Source organism: Echiichthys vipera (assembly GCF_963691815.1).
Source record: "Echiichthys vipera genome assembly, chromosome: 17".
Lineage (NCBI taxonomy): Eukaryota > Metazoa > Chordata > Actinopteri > Perciformes > Trachinidae > Echiichthys > Echiichthys vipera.
Window position 1 is genome coordinate 5,768,856 of NC_139842.1, and position 14,568 is coordinate 5,783,423.

The 14,568-nt window shown below is 42.9% G+C and overlaps 1 protein-coding gene across 1 annotated transcript in view; it reads right to left on the reverse strand.

Annotated features, from left to right (window-relative positions):
- Window positions 1-14,568, reverse strand: part of igf2bp1 (insulin-like growth factor 2 mRNA binding protein 1) — a gene marked incomplete at both ends in the record, with an annotated part of 46,577 nt that overhangs the window by 8,308 nt on the left and 23,701 nt on the right. The window contains 2 exons of the mRNA XM_083930515.1: window positions 733-784; window positions 3,616-3,664. Of these exons, the coding sequence (XP_083786641.1) occupies window positions 733-784; window positions 3,616-3,664 (101 nt within the window). The remainder of the gene's footprint in view (window positions 1-732; window positions 785-3,615; window positions 3,665-14,568) is intronic.

Sequence of the window (14,568 nt, forward strand, 5' to 3'; positions counted from 1 at the left end):
AGATGAATGAATGAATGAATGCTAGTATTTTAGTGGCTTTGCTATTACAGTTAGAATTATGGCCTATGAGATTTTGGTTTTTTTTTCTTGTTGTTTTTTTTGGCATTTACACCCCTAATACAAGTGATGTAACTTATCTAAAAGATAATGGAAGTAAATTATTGCAATGATGGATTGTGACACATTTTGACAAAAAAGTGACAAAAAATAAATCCTGTATAGGAATCAAAAAGATGCATTGTAGCCAAATCGTGAGGTTTTCTCAACATTAACACCCCCAGTAAACGTGCGGAGTCATTGGTTAAACCACTTCAATATGAAGCTGTACAACTACAGAGGATCTGTGCGTTTATCATTTTAGAGCTGAGCAGTACATACATGAAAATGTTGAAATACTTTCAATAAAAGAGAAAAGGTCCATTGGAGAATGGGGGATGTCCGCCTGGTCCTCTGTCCTCACGTCCCTCAACCTTCGTTCCTTTAATGACTACATCTTGAGCCCAGGTGAAGGTTGTGATCTGAGTGTCAATCTGCTGCCAGTGACGCTCCCGTACGGAGCAATAAAACTATCACCCTGCAACCACTTGGGGGCAGCAAAGTACCACATATAACCACAGCAGTGCAGTATGGAAACCTAAGGTGCTTGCTTGTTATGTTCCTGCTCTTGATTAAGCAACTTCTATTGTAAATGGGCCATATATGGCAGAAATCATTGCAGTTTAGAAGTCTTACCTTGTTCACAGTTTTCTACGGTTCCACACTGAGCCAACAGACCATCCAGCACCTGATACACACACAGAGAGGGAGAGAGGGAGAGAGAGAGAGAGAGAGAGAGAGAGAGAGAGAGAGAGAGAGAGAGAGAGAGAGAGAGAGAGAGAGAGAGAGAGGGAGAGAGAGAGAGAGAGAGAGAGAATACTGTCAGTTCACGTGCTCAGGAAACACCTCAGTCAAACAAGGTTTTGCAGGAATATTTACAGATATCGATGTGACATGTCGCAGATATCATCAGACCCCCATCACACTACCACACATTTTATGGACATGCCCATATTTACATTTACATTCAAACTGGACTTTTATTTTTAAAGCTCTCTCTGAGCTGGTGGGCCCTTCCTTGTCCACCTGCTGCTCTCTTTGGGGTTTTACCTGAGGAAGCAAAAATGTCTACACCAGGATTGTACGACACTTGTTGCTAGACGATTACTCTTACTGTGTTGGGAAAAGCCTAGTTTTCCAGAGTTTAACAGAGTAATCTGTTGCAGTTTCCTAAGATAGAGGACACCACACATATAAATGGTGATGGACATCCAAATTCTATGCAATGTGGCAGCCCTTCTTCCAATGGATCACTGACGCCTAACATTTGTGTGGACTCAACACAAAACCCACCCAAACCGTGTGTGAGCATACAGTGGTTTGATATTTTTGTCCAGTTTGTTCTGATGAATGCTAGCGTTGTCCAGCTTTATTTCCTCTGTAATTTGTTTGTATTTACAGCAATCCATCAGTTTAGTTAGTTAGTTAGTTGTCTGGACTCATCAAACCTTGAATAATGACACCACAATGCTTGAAGAGCTCATTTAGGAGGAAAACAAGAAGAGACAAACATCGTGCTCAGAGCAGGGACAGCAGATCAGAGACAAGAATTTAACCTGCATCGCCCATGTTGTTCATTCTTTAACGTGTGCGCAGTTATCAATTTAGTTATGTGAGCTCCTCAATATCTCCAGCAGCATTTAACATGTTTAAGTGTCAAAGTTTCTGGTCACAGTACAACCTTCATTGTACTATATTTCATCTGCTGTGACCTCCCATTCTCATCAAGGTTCAGGAGCATGTTCCAGTCAGTGTTATGAAGACGTCGCCCTCGTGTGGACACGCACAGAAGGGTGAGGGGGAAAAGGAAGAGAGAGCGCGCACACGCACACAAAGCCACTCCCACGGACACTTGCTTGCCAGAGGAGGCAGGCAGTGTGCCACACCCTCACTGAAACAAAAATGACACATACACACACGCACATACGTATGGAGCTTATCGATCCTCCTACATCATTCCTATCTTGTGCATTCAGTCTTGTTTGAAATCGAAAGAGTGAAGTGAATAGATTTTAGCAGAGATACAATTATGGACCAGTGGGAGGATGAAGACAGGGAGACAGAGAGACGTACCCAAGGAAAACATGCCTTCCAGTGTGAATTTCTCATCATTTTGGTTTGCCTTAAAGAGGGCACATCTAACCAGTTGTCAATTGAGTTGCTCACTTCAACCAACAATCAATAGGTTAGAGCTTAAAACTGCTAGCCTATGAGTTGATCAATACATCTCTATTAAATAAATGTTCCCCTCTAATTACTGTGCTCTCATTAGCATCAACCTGCAGCTGCTTTTCGGTTTAAGTCTTCAAATAAATCCTTGCCTAGATTTGTGATTCCCCATGATTCACAGTCTGAGGTAAAGGCAAATATGAGCCATAAACAGCCCCCCTCCCCCCAAGCACACACTAATGCATGCCTCAAATGGTGCAAATGTTTGCAGCGAGGTCAGGCTGTGTGGCACGACAAGCCTGAACATCCAGAGCTCACAGTATCGGACACTGGAGCAGATCTGTGTGAGCCACACTGCCCAATGCAGCTGTGAGTATCATTCAATACTGATAATGCTGTGACTCTTGCTTTATGCTGCAGGTAAGTCTATTGAAACCTGCTTCCTTTAGACATCTCCCTCCACTTCACAAACTTCACTTGAACTTCTGGACAAAGAAAGTCTGACTGTCAGGATTGTTGAGGGGGACTAAGACTCTAATTTAGACTCTTTTCACACTAATAAACTACGGATTCAAACTGCTCAGTGCATACTCAGTAGAATATAATTGTATAACTTTGTAATAAGTAAAGGAATAGCATAAAAACGTAATATTTCAGAGGTTTTACTAATGTGCTGTTAGTTTATATATCTGCTCCATTCAATCACACTGGAAGCTGGAGAGAGAGAGACAGGGGATATAAAATATTGTTCGAATGAGAGAAAAGTTGCAGACAGTCGCTTCTCGAAAACATTCAAAATGTTGCACTCAAATGAAAAGTGACAAAAATAGTTTGTGAAAGACAGAGGTTATTTTCTCACCTCAATAAGGGGATTAAGCCATTAAGGTACCACCCAAAAGTAATGTAAGAATCATGCAATTACATAAAATGTAAAAAAATAAATAAACACAAACTGCTTCAAGTGCTACAATAAGTACTATCAATAAGTCAGATTTATAATAAATGATGCGTAACCAAATTTCCAGGTAAAAATGTTTTTAGCATCTGAAACATCCACACAATAACCTACCATAGTTTCCTAGGTGGAAACCTGCCTTATTATATTATACTATATTATATTATATTATATTATATTACCCAAGGTTTTTCTTGTCTTGGAGACAGTGCTGGCAGATAAAAAGACACACATGCCAGCTTGTTTTTATAGCCTGTACTCAAACAGCAAAATAAACAATTGCACAAACTGTTAAGAGAAGATGGTGTGGGCGGTAGGTATGTGATGAATGGAGTCCCACTAACAGACAGTAAATGATCCCAGCAAGAAAAATAACAGAGGAAATATAAACCAACCTCCCACTGCAGGTGAGGTGGGATGTTTCTGATCTGCAGTTTCCTGGTCCTGTGGAGAGAAGAAGAAAAGAGCGATGAGTTAAAACATGTGCAAACAGAGGGAAAAGCGTATCCACCAACTGGGACTTAGAGATAGAAATAAGGCTGTTGAGAAACACTGCATAACAGCTCAGTGAGCATGAGGAGTACTGTTGGACATTGATGGGTCTAACATTGAATGTGTGAGGCTGAAGCTGAGAGGATGCAAGGCCACTGAAAGAACGTGCTTTGAGAGGCAAACAGGCGGAAAGAGGAAGAGAGTCTGCTTGAAGTGACTTCCTTTAATATGAACTCTAAATCAGAACGGATTGTGAACGCTCCATCCATCAGCTCTGACTGGTTCAACTTAAAACACAAGCCCTGTACGACACAGGGCTCTGAACACGAGTCCAACCACATTTGTCCTGGTCGTCACAGTCTGCAGCTCCATGCACATCAAACCTGCTGTACCAAACAGGGTTTTTGTGTGTTGACATCGTTAAAGGAAGCACTGACATGTTGCTTTCATTTTTAGCATAACTTTTCTTTGTCAGTTAGGAGCGTGATTCATGCCAACGCTCCAGAAAAGCAGCAGTTTCATGGGACTTTGGAGTTCTTCTACCTCAACAATACATCCAGTGTGAGCTACAGGCGACACCTGGTGTTATACAAGGCGCAAGCCATTTCTTTTAGCTGAAACATTAACAAAGAACTTGCATGCTCCTTCAACAGAAACACAATTCTTGTCAAGAGAAAACACCTTGAGCAAAAACAGGACATCTTACACATTGCACATGTCCTGGCATCTATAGTGACTTCAAACGAGTACAACACTTCAGTAATCAGGATTCCCCAGTAATAAACAAACCCATTTCAAAACTAGACATCAATGGTGAAGGTCAGTCAGGGTTTGCTACTGCCAACGCTGTTGGTTTGCTCATCTACACCCATGACTCTACGTTTAAAACTCAACTTAAGGCCCAATCTCTATCTTTTATCATCCTGACATGTTGCCCATGAGAACCTGACATCCCTACACCATCTGTACCACCATCTCTATCACATAAACTGCTAGAAACATCTTGTTTTTGGCTGCCTTTTGGACATGACCACAAAAACACCCCTGCAGGTAGGTAGAAGGGGGGTGTTTCCTGTCTACTTCCCCTAACGCCCCTCACCCACCCCAACTCTCTATAGTCCGCCATTATGAGGCTTGAGCTCCAGTTGTTGGAGAAAACCACTGAATCAACAGCAAGTAGTGGGACAGCATCCTGCTCAACCACCCACACACTCGTTGGGGGAAGGGTAGTCAGCTGAATAGAAGGGGGGCAGTCGTGTATGTGTACAAGTGCATCTCCATCCTGTATTTGTGCCAGTAATCATGTTTGTATCAGTTTGTGTGTTGATGTGGGAGCAGACACGCTGTACCCATGTATGTGTGTATGTTTTCTTGGCTGCGTCTGGTTTAACCGCTTCACTGTTGCATATGGGCATCCACGGCAATGACCCTCCCTTACAGAATTCAATACACGAGGAAAACAAAGCACTCCTTCGTTCTCCTGTGACCTTCTTGGGTTTCGTTTCTTGTGATCCTTAAAAAAACTCTTATACTGGGGTGTTGTTCAGTCACAGGAGGATTTTATCAAATGTGGTTTTGTCATTGATTCTTTTTTTCCCCATTCTGATTCTTGATTCTTTTTTTCCCCATTCTGATTCTTCATCGGTCCCCTTCTGATAAATAGTAGTAGTATCTGCGATTTTACAGCATTTCTTTGAATTTTTGTAGTACAAAAGTATGTTGTTTTACTGACAGTAGCAAAGCAACTATTTTCTTTTCTTTTTTTGTGTCATGGGTCAGTCTCAAATAAAATCAGAGTGTGTAGGTGCTTAAAACACATTAGACGATTCTCTGGAACGGATCTTGAAAGCCACCCCTCCACACGACTATTTCTCCATCTGTTGCATTAGTGCCGCACCTTTGACCCGTGGCCTCCTTACCGAAGCTGCTTGTAACAGTGCAGCGTTCCATCTTAACCACTCTTTATCCAACCCCACACACCCCCCCCCCCCCCCCCCCACCCACCCAACTGAGCATCAATACCCCTAAAACCCGACCACAACCAACCCCCATCTCCACCTCCAATACTAAACCCCACCCAAACCCCCAGGAGGCTCCCGCACACATGAATAGTCTTTTGTGCATCCAAAATACCTGACATCCCCCACCCAAAAAATGAAAGTCCTTTGATCATTGATCAATGCTAAGCTATAATCACAAAGTCCATCCCCCAACCTGCCAAACACATGTAAAAACAGACCTGTTCTCCACACCTCCACATGCACAGCTTCTACATCAAATCCAAACCTTCATCACACCCTCACACATGCAGAGTCCCACCTTATCAACACATCATCTCCCCATTATCATCTCCAACTCCCCAACACACAAACATCCCAGCCCCCATCAAGCCACCAACAGTGAACTTGTTTGACCCCTACTGTCGCCGCCTGCCAACCCACGGCCTATCCCATTGGCTGAAACCATGGCAACAAGTTAGGAATGGGCGGGCAAAGAAGATGGATGGGCAGGCGGGTGGACAACAGAATGACATGCTTCACATTGGCTTACGTGCTCGTTCACTCATCTGGTTTTGTTGTTGTTTTTTCCTTTTACACATATTTGCCTTTTAGCTACATGATGGTGACCTGGTAGTTAGGTCTCCCATCCTCTGTCAACTCTGTCTGAGCTAAATGCCTTATATGATAACACTGATGAATACATTAAGCGTACATATAAAAGAAGACAATAACATTATGGTCAAGATGTTCTATTTAAAATAAATTTGCACCACTGAAGCTGGAACAAAATCTCCCCTATGAGCCTCATTCTTGACTCATTATTGATATGCAAAGACGTAAACACATCGTCAATGGAGCTTGAAATGTCTTAGGTCGAACGTAAAAACTGGAGTTTTTGAGGTTCCCTCAGCTGTGAAGGTATTAAATCCATGCTGAGCTCCAGCCTCCAGCCAAACAAAAGGACCGGAGAGAAAGAAAAGCCAAGAGATTGAAAAGAGTGTGGTCCTCAAGGAGGAGGTGGAGGAGAGAAAGAGTTCGCCTCTAGAGGCTTGGCAAAGGCCAAGGGTTATAGCTCTTCAGACCAGATGAGGGGGGCCCTGGGACCACAGAGAGGCATGTCCTACACTTTCAAAGCAAGTACATTCAGTTCTTTATACGTCCACACCTGCCCCTACATTTAGTCATGTCCACCGTCAGGTTACACCAACAGGTTCAAGCTCCTCTACCTAATGAGTTGAACAGTCATACACACTCATTACTACAACCACATCAGAGATATGGAGTTAATTGCTAACTTGACTTCCATACTAGGTGCTACTGCAAGACTAATTGAAACTGTAAATGTAATTTCAGATTGTGGCACAGTGACACCCAAAGAAACTAGAACCTTTCCCTTCCCCTCCCTTCCTAATACTAACTTTTGATTCACTGAGAACTGCTTTCAGGTATTAACAGGGCAATCATGCTGCAGGTGATGTTCTTCACTTGCTGTGTTCCAACGGTCTCAGTTAAATCTTCAGGTGCTCCAACAGAGGTGCTGGTCAGGTGCCAGCCACAAAGTGACTGGACAGGTGTGCTGGGATGTTAACGTAGGACAGCTTTGAACCTTGAAGACTCTTTGAAACTCATTGTACAACATTATCCATACCAAGCACACTGAGGCCTTACAGATTACAATCTCAAAAGTGATGAAAAAACTTCCCAGCCGTCTAATGGGACCATACACTCTTATGGTAACACACACGGTAATGTAGGCATGAAGCCGTTCATAGCTGCACATGTCATCCAAAGTCTGACATCAAATCAGAGTACTCAATGCCAGAAAAAAGGCATGTTTGACCAGTTTTACTGACACCTTTTCCAGCAGAGTGTATGCAAACCAGATGGCAAGTTTGGACTATTTTCCTGTGCATGCATACTAATAAGCCATATTAGTGTAAGTATCAGATTTTTCTTTGTATCTTTCATTATGTTTACCTTACGAAATGCTTTACTCCATGATTGATATATACGGTAAGAATCCAACACATGGAGAGAAGGAACCCACAGCGAGTTCACTTCAAGTCTCGGCATAACAGGCTTTATTCAGTCAGACAGATATGGAAATGCTGCAGCTGGACCAGCCTGACTCTTTGACATCGATGCAAACACTCCCAGTAAAACTGTTCCAACTGACACAAGTGCTCATCGATAAACTGCTAAGCCTTTCATCCAGTTTCACTGCAGTGAGCATGCTTCCATCTGCAAGGGTCTCTAGTGACCTCACCAACAAACAATGTGATAAACCACATACCTCCTGACCACGCTAAACAAATCAGCAGCACAGGCTCAATAAACAAAGTGAAAGAACTTCTTCTGTAAATCACAACACTCTCCTGGAACTCACAGTCTCAAGTTCAAATGTCACGTTTAAAATGTTCTTTTCACCATTTTACAGGGGGTGATGCGCTGGGTTATTCCTTAGTGTCGTTTACACTGGGGACACACCACTTTTTTGAAATAGTTGGTTTGGTCCCCATCACGTCTTAAAAACTGAACTTGTCCAAAATGTTCTGGAAAAAATTGCTTGCACTATGTGAATTAACAAATGAGAATGTGTTGAGAAAGGTTTATTTGCACAATAAGAAAACATATACTGGTACAATGCAATGTAAATGTATTATCCATAAAAGGTAACGCAAAAAAAACAAAAAACAACCCCAGCCCGGAAATGACCCAAAAACCTGCATCCTGCAGCGATCAGTTTCAGCTATAGATGTGATACCTACTGTTATGTGTGCGGTCGGTGCTGTTGTGTGTTTAATGCAGAGTATTTTTGTATTGTCATCTGTGTGGTAGCCTACCTTACACTTTGTTCTCTCGATGCGCAGTTAAGAAGTTCTTATTGTGAGTCTTTTTTAACTGCTCTGGCCTCAGCTGCCAAGGCACACAAAACGCATATAGCGACCCACCCAGGTGTTCAGAATAGCCATTACCCGCTACTACTACAAAGCGTTTACAATGCAGCTTGCTCTCAAATGTCCCCTAATATGAAGCAAACATTTGCTGCAGGCTATAAGAGCACAGAAGTGCAGAGGGTTAATATTTTATAAGAGCCATCTAGCCAGCATAAAATCACAGATTACTTTTTTATTTCTAAGGGTGAGAAACAACATCATCCAGCATTCATACCAACCCTGTTACCATCTAATCCCAACTACCTACTGTCTTCCCATCAGCTAAATACCTTCACAGCTCCACCCGTTGACCCCTTCCATCATCACTGTGGTTTCTGGCTGCTGAGCTCAGCAGCTAAATGAGATCGCGCATGAATGAATATTGGTGCAGAGAGAACAGTTAGGGTCAGTTTAAGAAGAGCTGTAGAACAATTCCACTACAGGTGATACAGATCAGGAAGTCTGCTCCATCATTAAGTCACATCCATCAGTTTAGATGAACACCTCAGAAACAGCACTGATGCACCACAGAGGCACTGGGTGCTGACTGTTTTTATTAGGGGATCCTGTTGCGCCCCCTCCTGAGTACTTAAAGGAAACACGTTTCCTTTTGGAACGTTTATGTGGAAACATGAATTGAAAGTGTCCATCATAGTTGCTCAAGGGTGCAAACTGTGTCCAACTGTGGGGCTCATCTCTCTCATCTCTGTAACTACGGCTCTCTGTTGCCTTCTCAGATTGCCTGTCTCTCTTTCTGCATCTCTCCATTTTCCCTCTTTCCCTCCCATCTCCTGGAGTCTTTCCCCCGGTGCAGAACGCTGGAGAGCGGGTTTTAAGAGATGTAACATGAGAGCTGTAAACGCAGCACAGGCAAGAGGAGGAAGGACAGGAGATGAAGGGAGGGTAGAGAAAGAGGAGCAAGTGATGCTGGAGAACAGATTCCATGCTGGCTAACCTGTACAGAGTGCGTCAGTCACTCACTCAGCGGAGGAGAGTGTGCACTGCTAGCTGTAAATACTGTATGTGCAAAGGCATCAGTGAAAAAGAATCACACAATGCAGCAGAGTAGTGATGTGTGACAGCTGATGCGACAGCCAGATGTCAAGAGTAAAAGAAGTGCTACAGCGCATGATGCCACACGACCTCACTCTCTCTGTCCTTTATCAACTGTCCAAAAAAGTGAGGGATGCTCATTTCACAACTCTCTGCAACCCTTACAGGAGGTACCTGCCATCTTTTTCATCCCTTTGATAGTCATTTCATTCACTTCATGCACCGGCATCATTCTCATAACAACTCACATGTCCACATAAACACACATTAGCACACTGAGTAATAAAGTGTTAAACCCAGATCATGTCAGAAATGTCCCAGCCTCTTACTGAAGTGTAAAACAGAGCAGAGACAGAGAGAGTGCTGCCTTGTCAGAGCTGTCATCGCTCCCTGATTGGTCCAGATTTATAGGGGAAAGGTCATCTCACTCACTTGCTGTAGTTTCATTGGTCCATCAAACTACACTTATGATGAATCTTGTCCAATCAAAATTTAATAATGATGCCACCAGGAGGATTGTGGGCTAACAGCTCAGATGCTATCTGCAGAGGCACTCAACGATACAATATTTATACGTGTGTGTTGTGATTATTCATTCTTTGTGGTAAGAAGAAAAATAAAGATTGAGAAGAAACTGGAAGTTGTTCATAATTCCATTTTTATTATGAATTATATTAATAATGTGTTGATGCTCCAACCAGTCACATAAGGGCAATACATGGCGTGTATTCTAGGAGAAATATTAACACTGATCATATAGATGGATACTGCGCGTGTGTCTACAGACTCTTTAAGGAACACACAGACTTCTGTAGAGTAACGTGAAATATAGAATATACACGCATAAAGAATCTGGTTATGAGTCTTTATGATGTGGAAAAAACAGCTGTAACAATAAAAGATTTTTAGGATTTAACATGAGGTGGTGACATGTTAGAGAGAGGGGTGGGGGCTCAGGTCTGGAATTCATTTATTGTAAGAGAGGGGAGGGTCAAAGTTCAGCTCTGTTCTCTACTCTGACCCGCCTGCAGCCTGACGCTCGTGCAGCCGGCAGGCTCCATTTTGGAGCGCGAGATCTCCATTTTGAGGTGACGTGACTGTGCCTCGGCCGTCATGCAATAACGCCAACTTTATTAATTCATTTTTTTTAAAGAATGAAACATAGCCACATAGCACGTCACTCTTCATGTTGTGACGCCATTACCGCGAGAAACGCCGCACGCTGGTATTGATTGAGAGGCCCGACAGGACCCCGTGGTGATAGGGAGTTCACTGAAGAGCCTCTGTCATGGGGGATCTATTTCCTGGACTGAAGCTTGTTGGTTCTTCTCGTTGGGAGCTTCTGGTGAGGAGGTGCTCAACATCTTCAGCTCTTCGCTCAGCTGTGTTGCGCCTCCTCCACCTTCTCTCTCTCTCTCGCTCTCCCTCCCCCCTCTCTACTCGCCATTTTGTGAAGCCTATAGCCATGTTAGGGACACACTGCTGGGCGGGAACAGGAGGCCGTCAGGAAGCCAGAGTACTATATGGCTTTATTTATGAACGGAACTTGTCCGTGTAACACATCCTGATAGCTCCGAGGCTTCAGGTCGACTTGTTTCGATGATTAAAGGTTCAAGGCCGGTCTTTATCTTCAGGCTGACCGGAGAACAGGTTGGAAGTCACTGCAGTGCGTGAAGGACACAGACATGAGGCAATGATGCCGAAACCACGCAACATTGTTGCGACCGGAGTTTAAGTGATACACGAAGGTGAATGGCGGCTGCTACATGAGGCCGTGGGTTACTTTACGTGCTGTTTGGTATGAAATTAGTAGATTTAGATTTTCCTTCAAAGAGATAAAACATTCATAGTTCCACTTCGGGGTTTGTGGACGGTTAACGGCCTGTAGGCTGTCTCCACATGCGCCATGTTTCCACACGGCTCCCGCAGAGACACAAGCACATCTCGTTCTCCCTCACAGACACACATACACACACGCGTGAGAGTTAGTAGGCGGCCATCTTGACCAACGCCCATTTACTACAATGAGTATGCAGTCACATGGCAGGAGAATCCACCAGAACAGCGCACACGCAGAGAGGAGGAGGAGATCTCACCATGCGCCATTGCAGGGACGTGATGCAGGCTGTGGATCGCCTTATGTAATATCTAATAATAATAATAGTAAACATGGATCAGCTAAGACAGCGGTTTTATCTCACAGCTGTTTGGCAGGGGGTGGATATAGAGGCTAATAGATGATTATTGTGGGCTTCACACTTGCTCGACATATTTCAGTGGCAGCTGTATTCACACACATCAGCCAACACTCGGAAATGCGCTCCTTTAAACGGACACACCTCCCTCCGTGTGCGCGCACAGGCGCGCGCGCCATTTACGCCACAACTAGGAACAATTGAAACCAAACCTAAATGGGAAACAGCAGCAAGCACAGCTTGTGTTATTGTCTTTAATTATCTGGACACGGATGCCTTATGGTTTGCTCTCCGCGCGTGCACGTGAAGAAGAGAGCGGGGAGAACGAGCGACTCGCTCCATTCACAAAGTGCGTAAAAAGACTCTGGGGTTACTACGGCGGCGCGAGGGAGGGAAGGAAGGAAGGAGGGAGGGGACTGACCGTATCGCACAGCCCTGCGCGGGGCAGAAGGAGGAGGGGGTAGCCTACTATAGAATGTGTGCCATGAAATACAGCGAGGGGAGTGGTGTGATGGCAGCGTGGAAGGAGAATAAAGATGAATAAAGATTTCAGAGCAAAGTGTCGGGATGAGCAGCGGGTGAATCCCTGCGCCGCTCCCGCAGCAGTCAGGTAAAGGTTAGAAGAAATAAAAGGTGTCTTTAGAAGGACACTTTTAGGTTTAACAGAGAAAACGGCCGGCGGCTGAATTAAAGCCCAAGATGTTGGGATACATTTGTTTCCAATGTGAGGCAGAGAAGTGAACGGGAGTCGGTTATTAAAGGAATATGGAGGCACGTTCTCGGGTTCAATGATCGGTCTGTATTTGAGAGACGATGCTGAACATAAAGGTGGATCTTATTTTCACCTCAGCTGCAACATACAGAACATGACTGCAGCCTGTTACAGTTCACTGCACAACGATGTACGCTTATAATTGACTGTCTTATGAGAGGAAAGGGTTGAGAAATGATTTTAAGATCAAGGCTGATAAATAAGGGTTGATGGATGATAGTGGAACAATTCAAATGATCCCAAACTACTTTCTCCCTGAGCAATATTCACACATGAACAAATCCACCATAAAGAAACCTGTAAATGACTCTGACCATGAGCCAAACGCATTTAAAAAAGGGAATTATAACAGCAGTACATGTCCAATATTGACTACCCCTACAATCATCTGTGTCTAGTTCTTTTTTGTTTGATAGAACATTAATAATGTTTTTGTGTTTCCTTTTAAAACAAAGTGAAAAACACATTTTTTAAATGAAATGTGTTGCAAGACAACTGGTACAGACAAATATATTTTCTTTCAAGAGCACTTTTCTCACGAGAAAGACAGAAATATGAAGTAAATAACAACAACACAAACATTGTCCTTTAAATAACTCAAACTAGAAGTGTGATTTCATCTCAGTGCGGTTGTGACAGAATGACCCAAATGCACATAACAGGACAAACACATTCTTTATATTTTAATTAAAAACATTATTTGTTTCAGTATATATTCAACATGTTTAAAAGTTTGATAGGAAGGAAAAACTCATTTATACGGTTGTCATAATTGGTTGGTTTTAGTTAACACAAAAGTGATACATTAAGTAAAGAAATAATATTATATTAAGGCTTTTGGGGCATTTGTTAATAGCATGTAATTGTGAAATATAATTTACAATTCATTCAGTTTCATGCAAATGTGTTGGTATAAGAAAACAAAAAAGAGGCCATTAATAACTTACACACACACACGTGTTTGATATATTAATGTTACTGACTGATTTTGTTGCATACATGTCTTTTTCTTCTGAATAGTTTGAATTGAAATTTGAATTTGTGCCTCATAATGTATCTGGTGTGTATGTAACTTGAGAAGTCTGAATGTGTTTTTAACGCAGAGCTGAGCAGTTTCAACATTTAAAAAAAAACACAGTTTGGAATTAGAAACTAAAGATAAGCATAATTTGAACACCTTTACTCTTATGGCCAGTTTACTGACTGAGCGTCTGCACTATTTAGTCCCCAACTTTGTGAAATAGTGTAATGATAATGTTAAATAATCTCAATAAATAAGAGGTAAATTCTGCACAGTAAAATTGTGTAAATCTTGGCAAATAACTGATCTGATGGGTTTAATTACATTATTTTTGTTTTCTCGAAATGACCATTTATCCATCAGATTTAGTTGATTATTAGAAATATACACACACTTCTTAATTGTGTCAGAACAATAAAAAAAGCTTTGCATTGTTTTCCTTCTTTTGAACAGTTTAGCTCCTGACAGTGAAGCAGAGCGGACAGACGGACGGCCTGCACGGGCCTCTTAAAAACAAAATGGGGGAGAAGAGAAGGAGGAAGAGGCAGGGAGGGGGGGGGGGGGGAGTTCCTGCTTTGTCTAAATGAGAGTGTGTGTGTGTGTGTGTGTGGCTGACGTCAGCCTCGACTATGTTTTGAATCGTCGAGGAATAGGGCGGGACCAACAGCAGCCAATAGGAGAGCAGAAAGGAAAGGGGCCCGTCACACACACGCACACACACACACCCACCCACGCACACAGCTTTTTTGCAGCTGTGAACAGCAGAGGGCCGACTGAGTCACTCTGCTGCTCTCTGACTGCAGCACATATTAGTAACTGATGACATGCTGAAATGAAAAAATGATGAAAAACTGCATCAAAACATTCACCTAAATACTG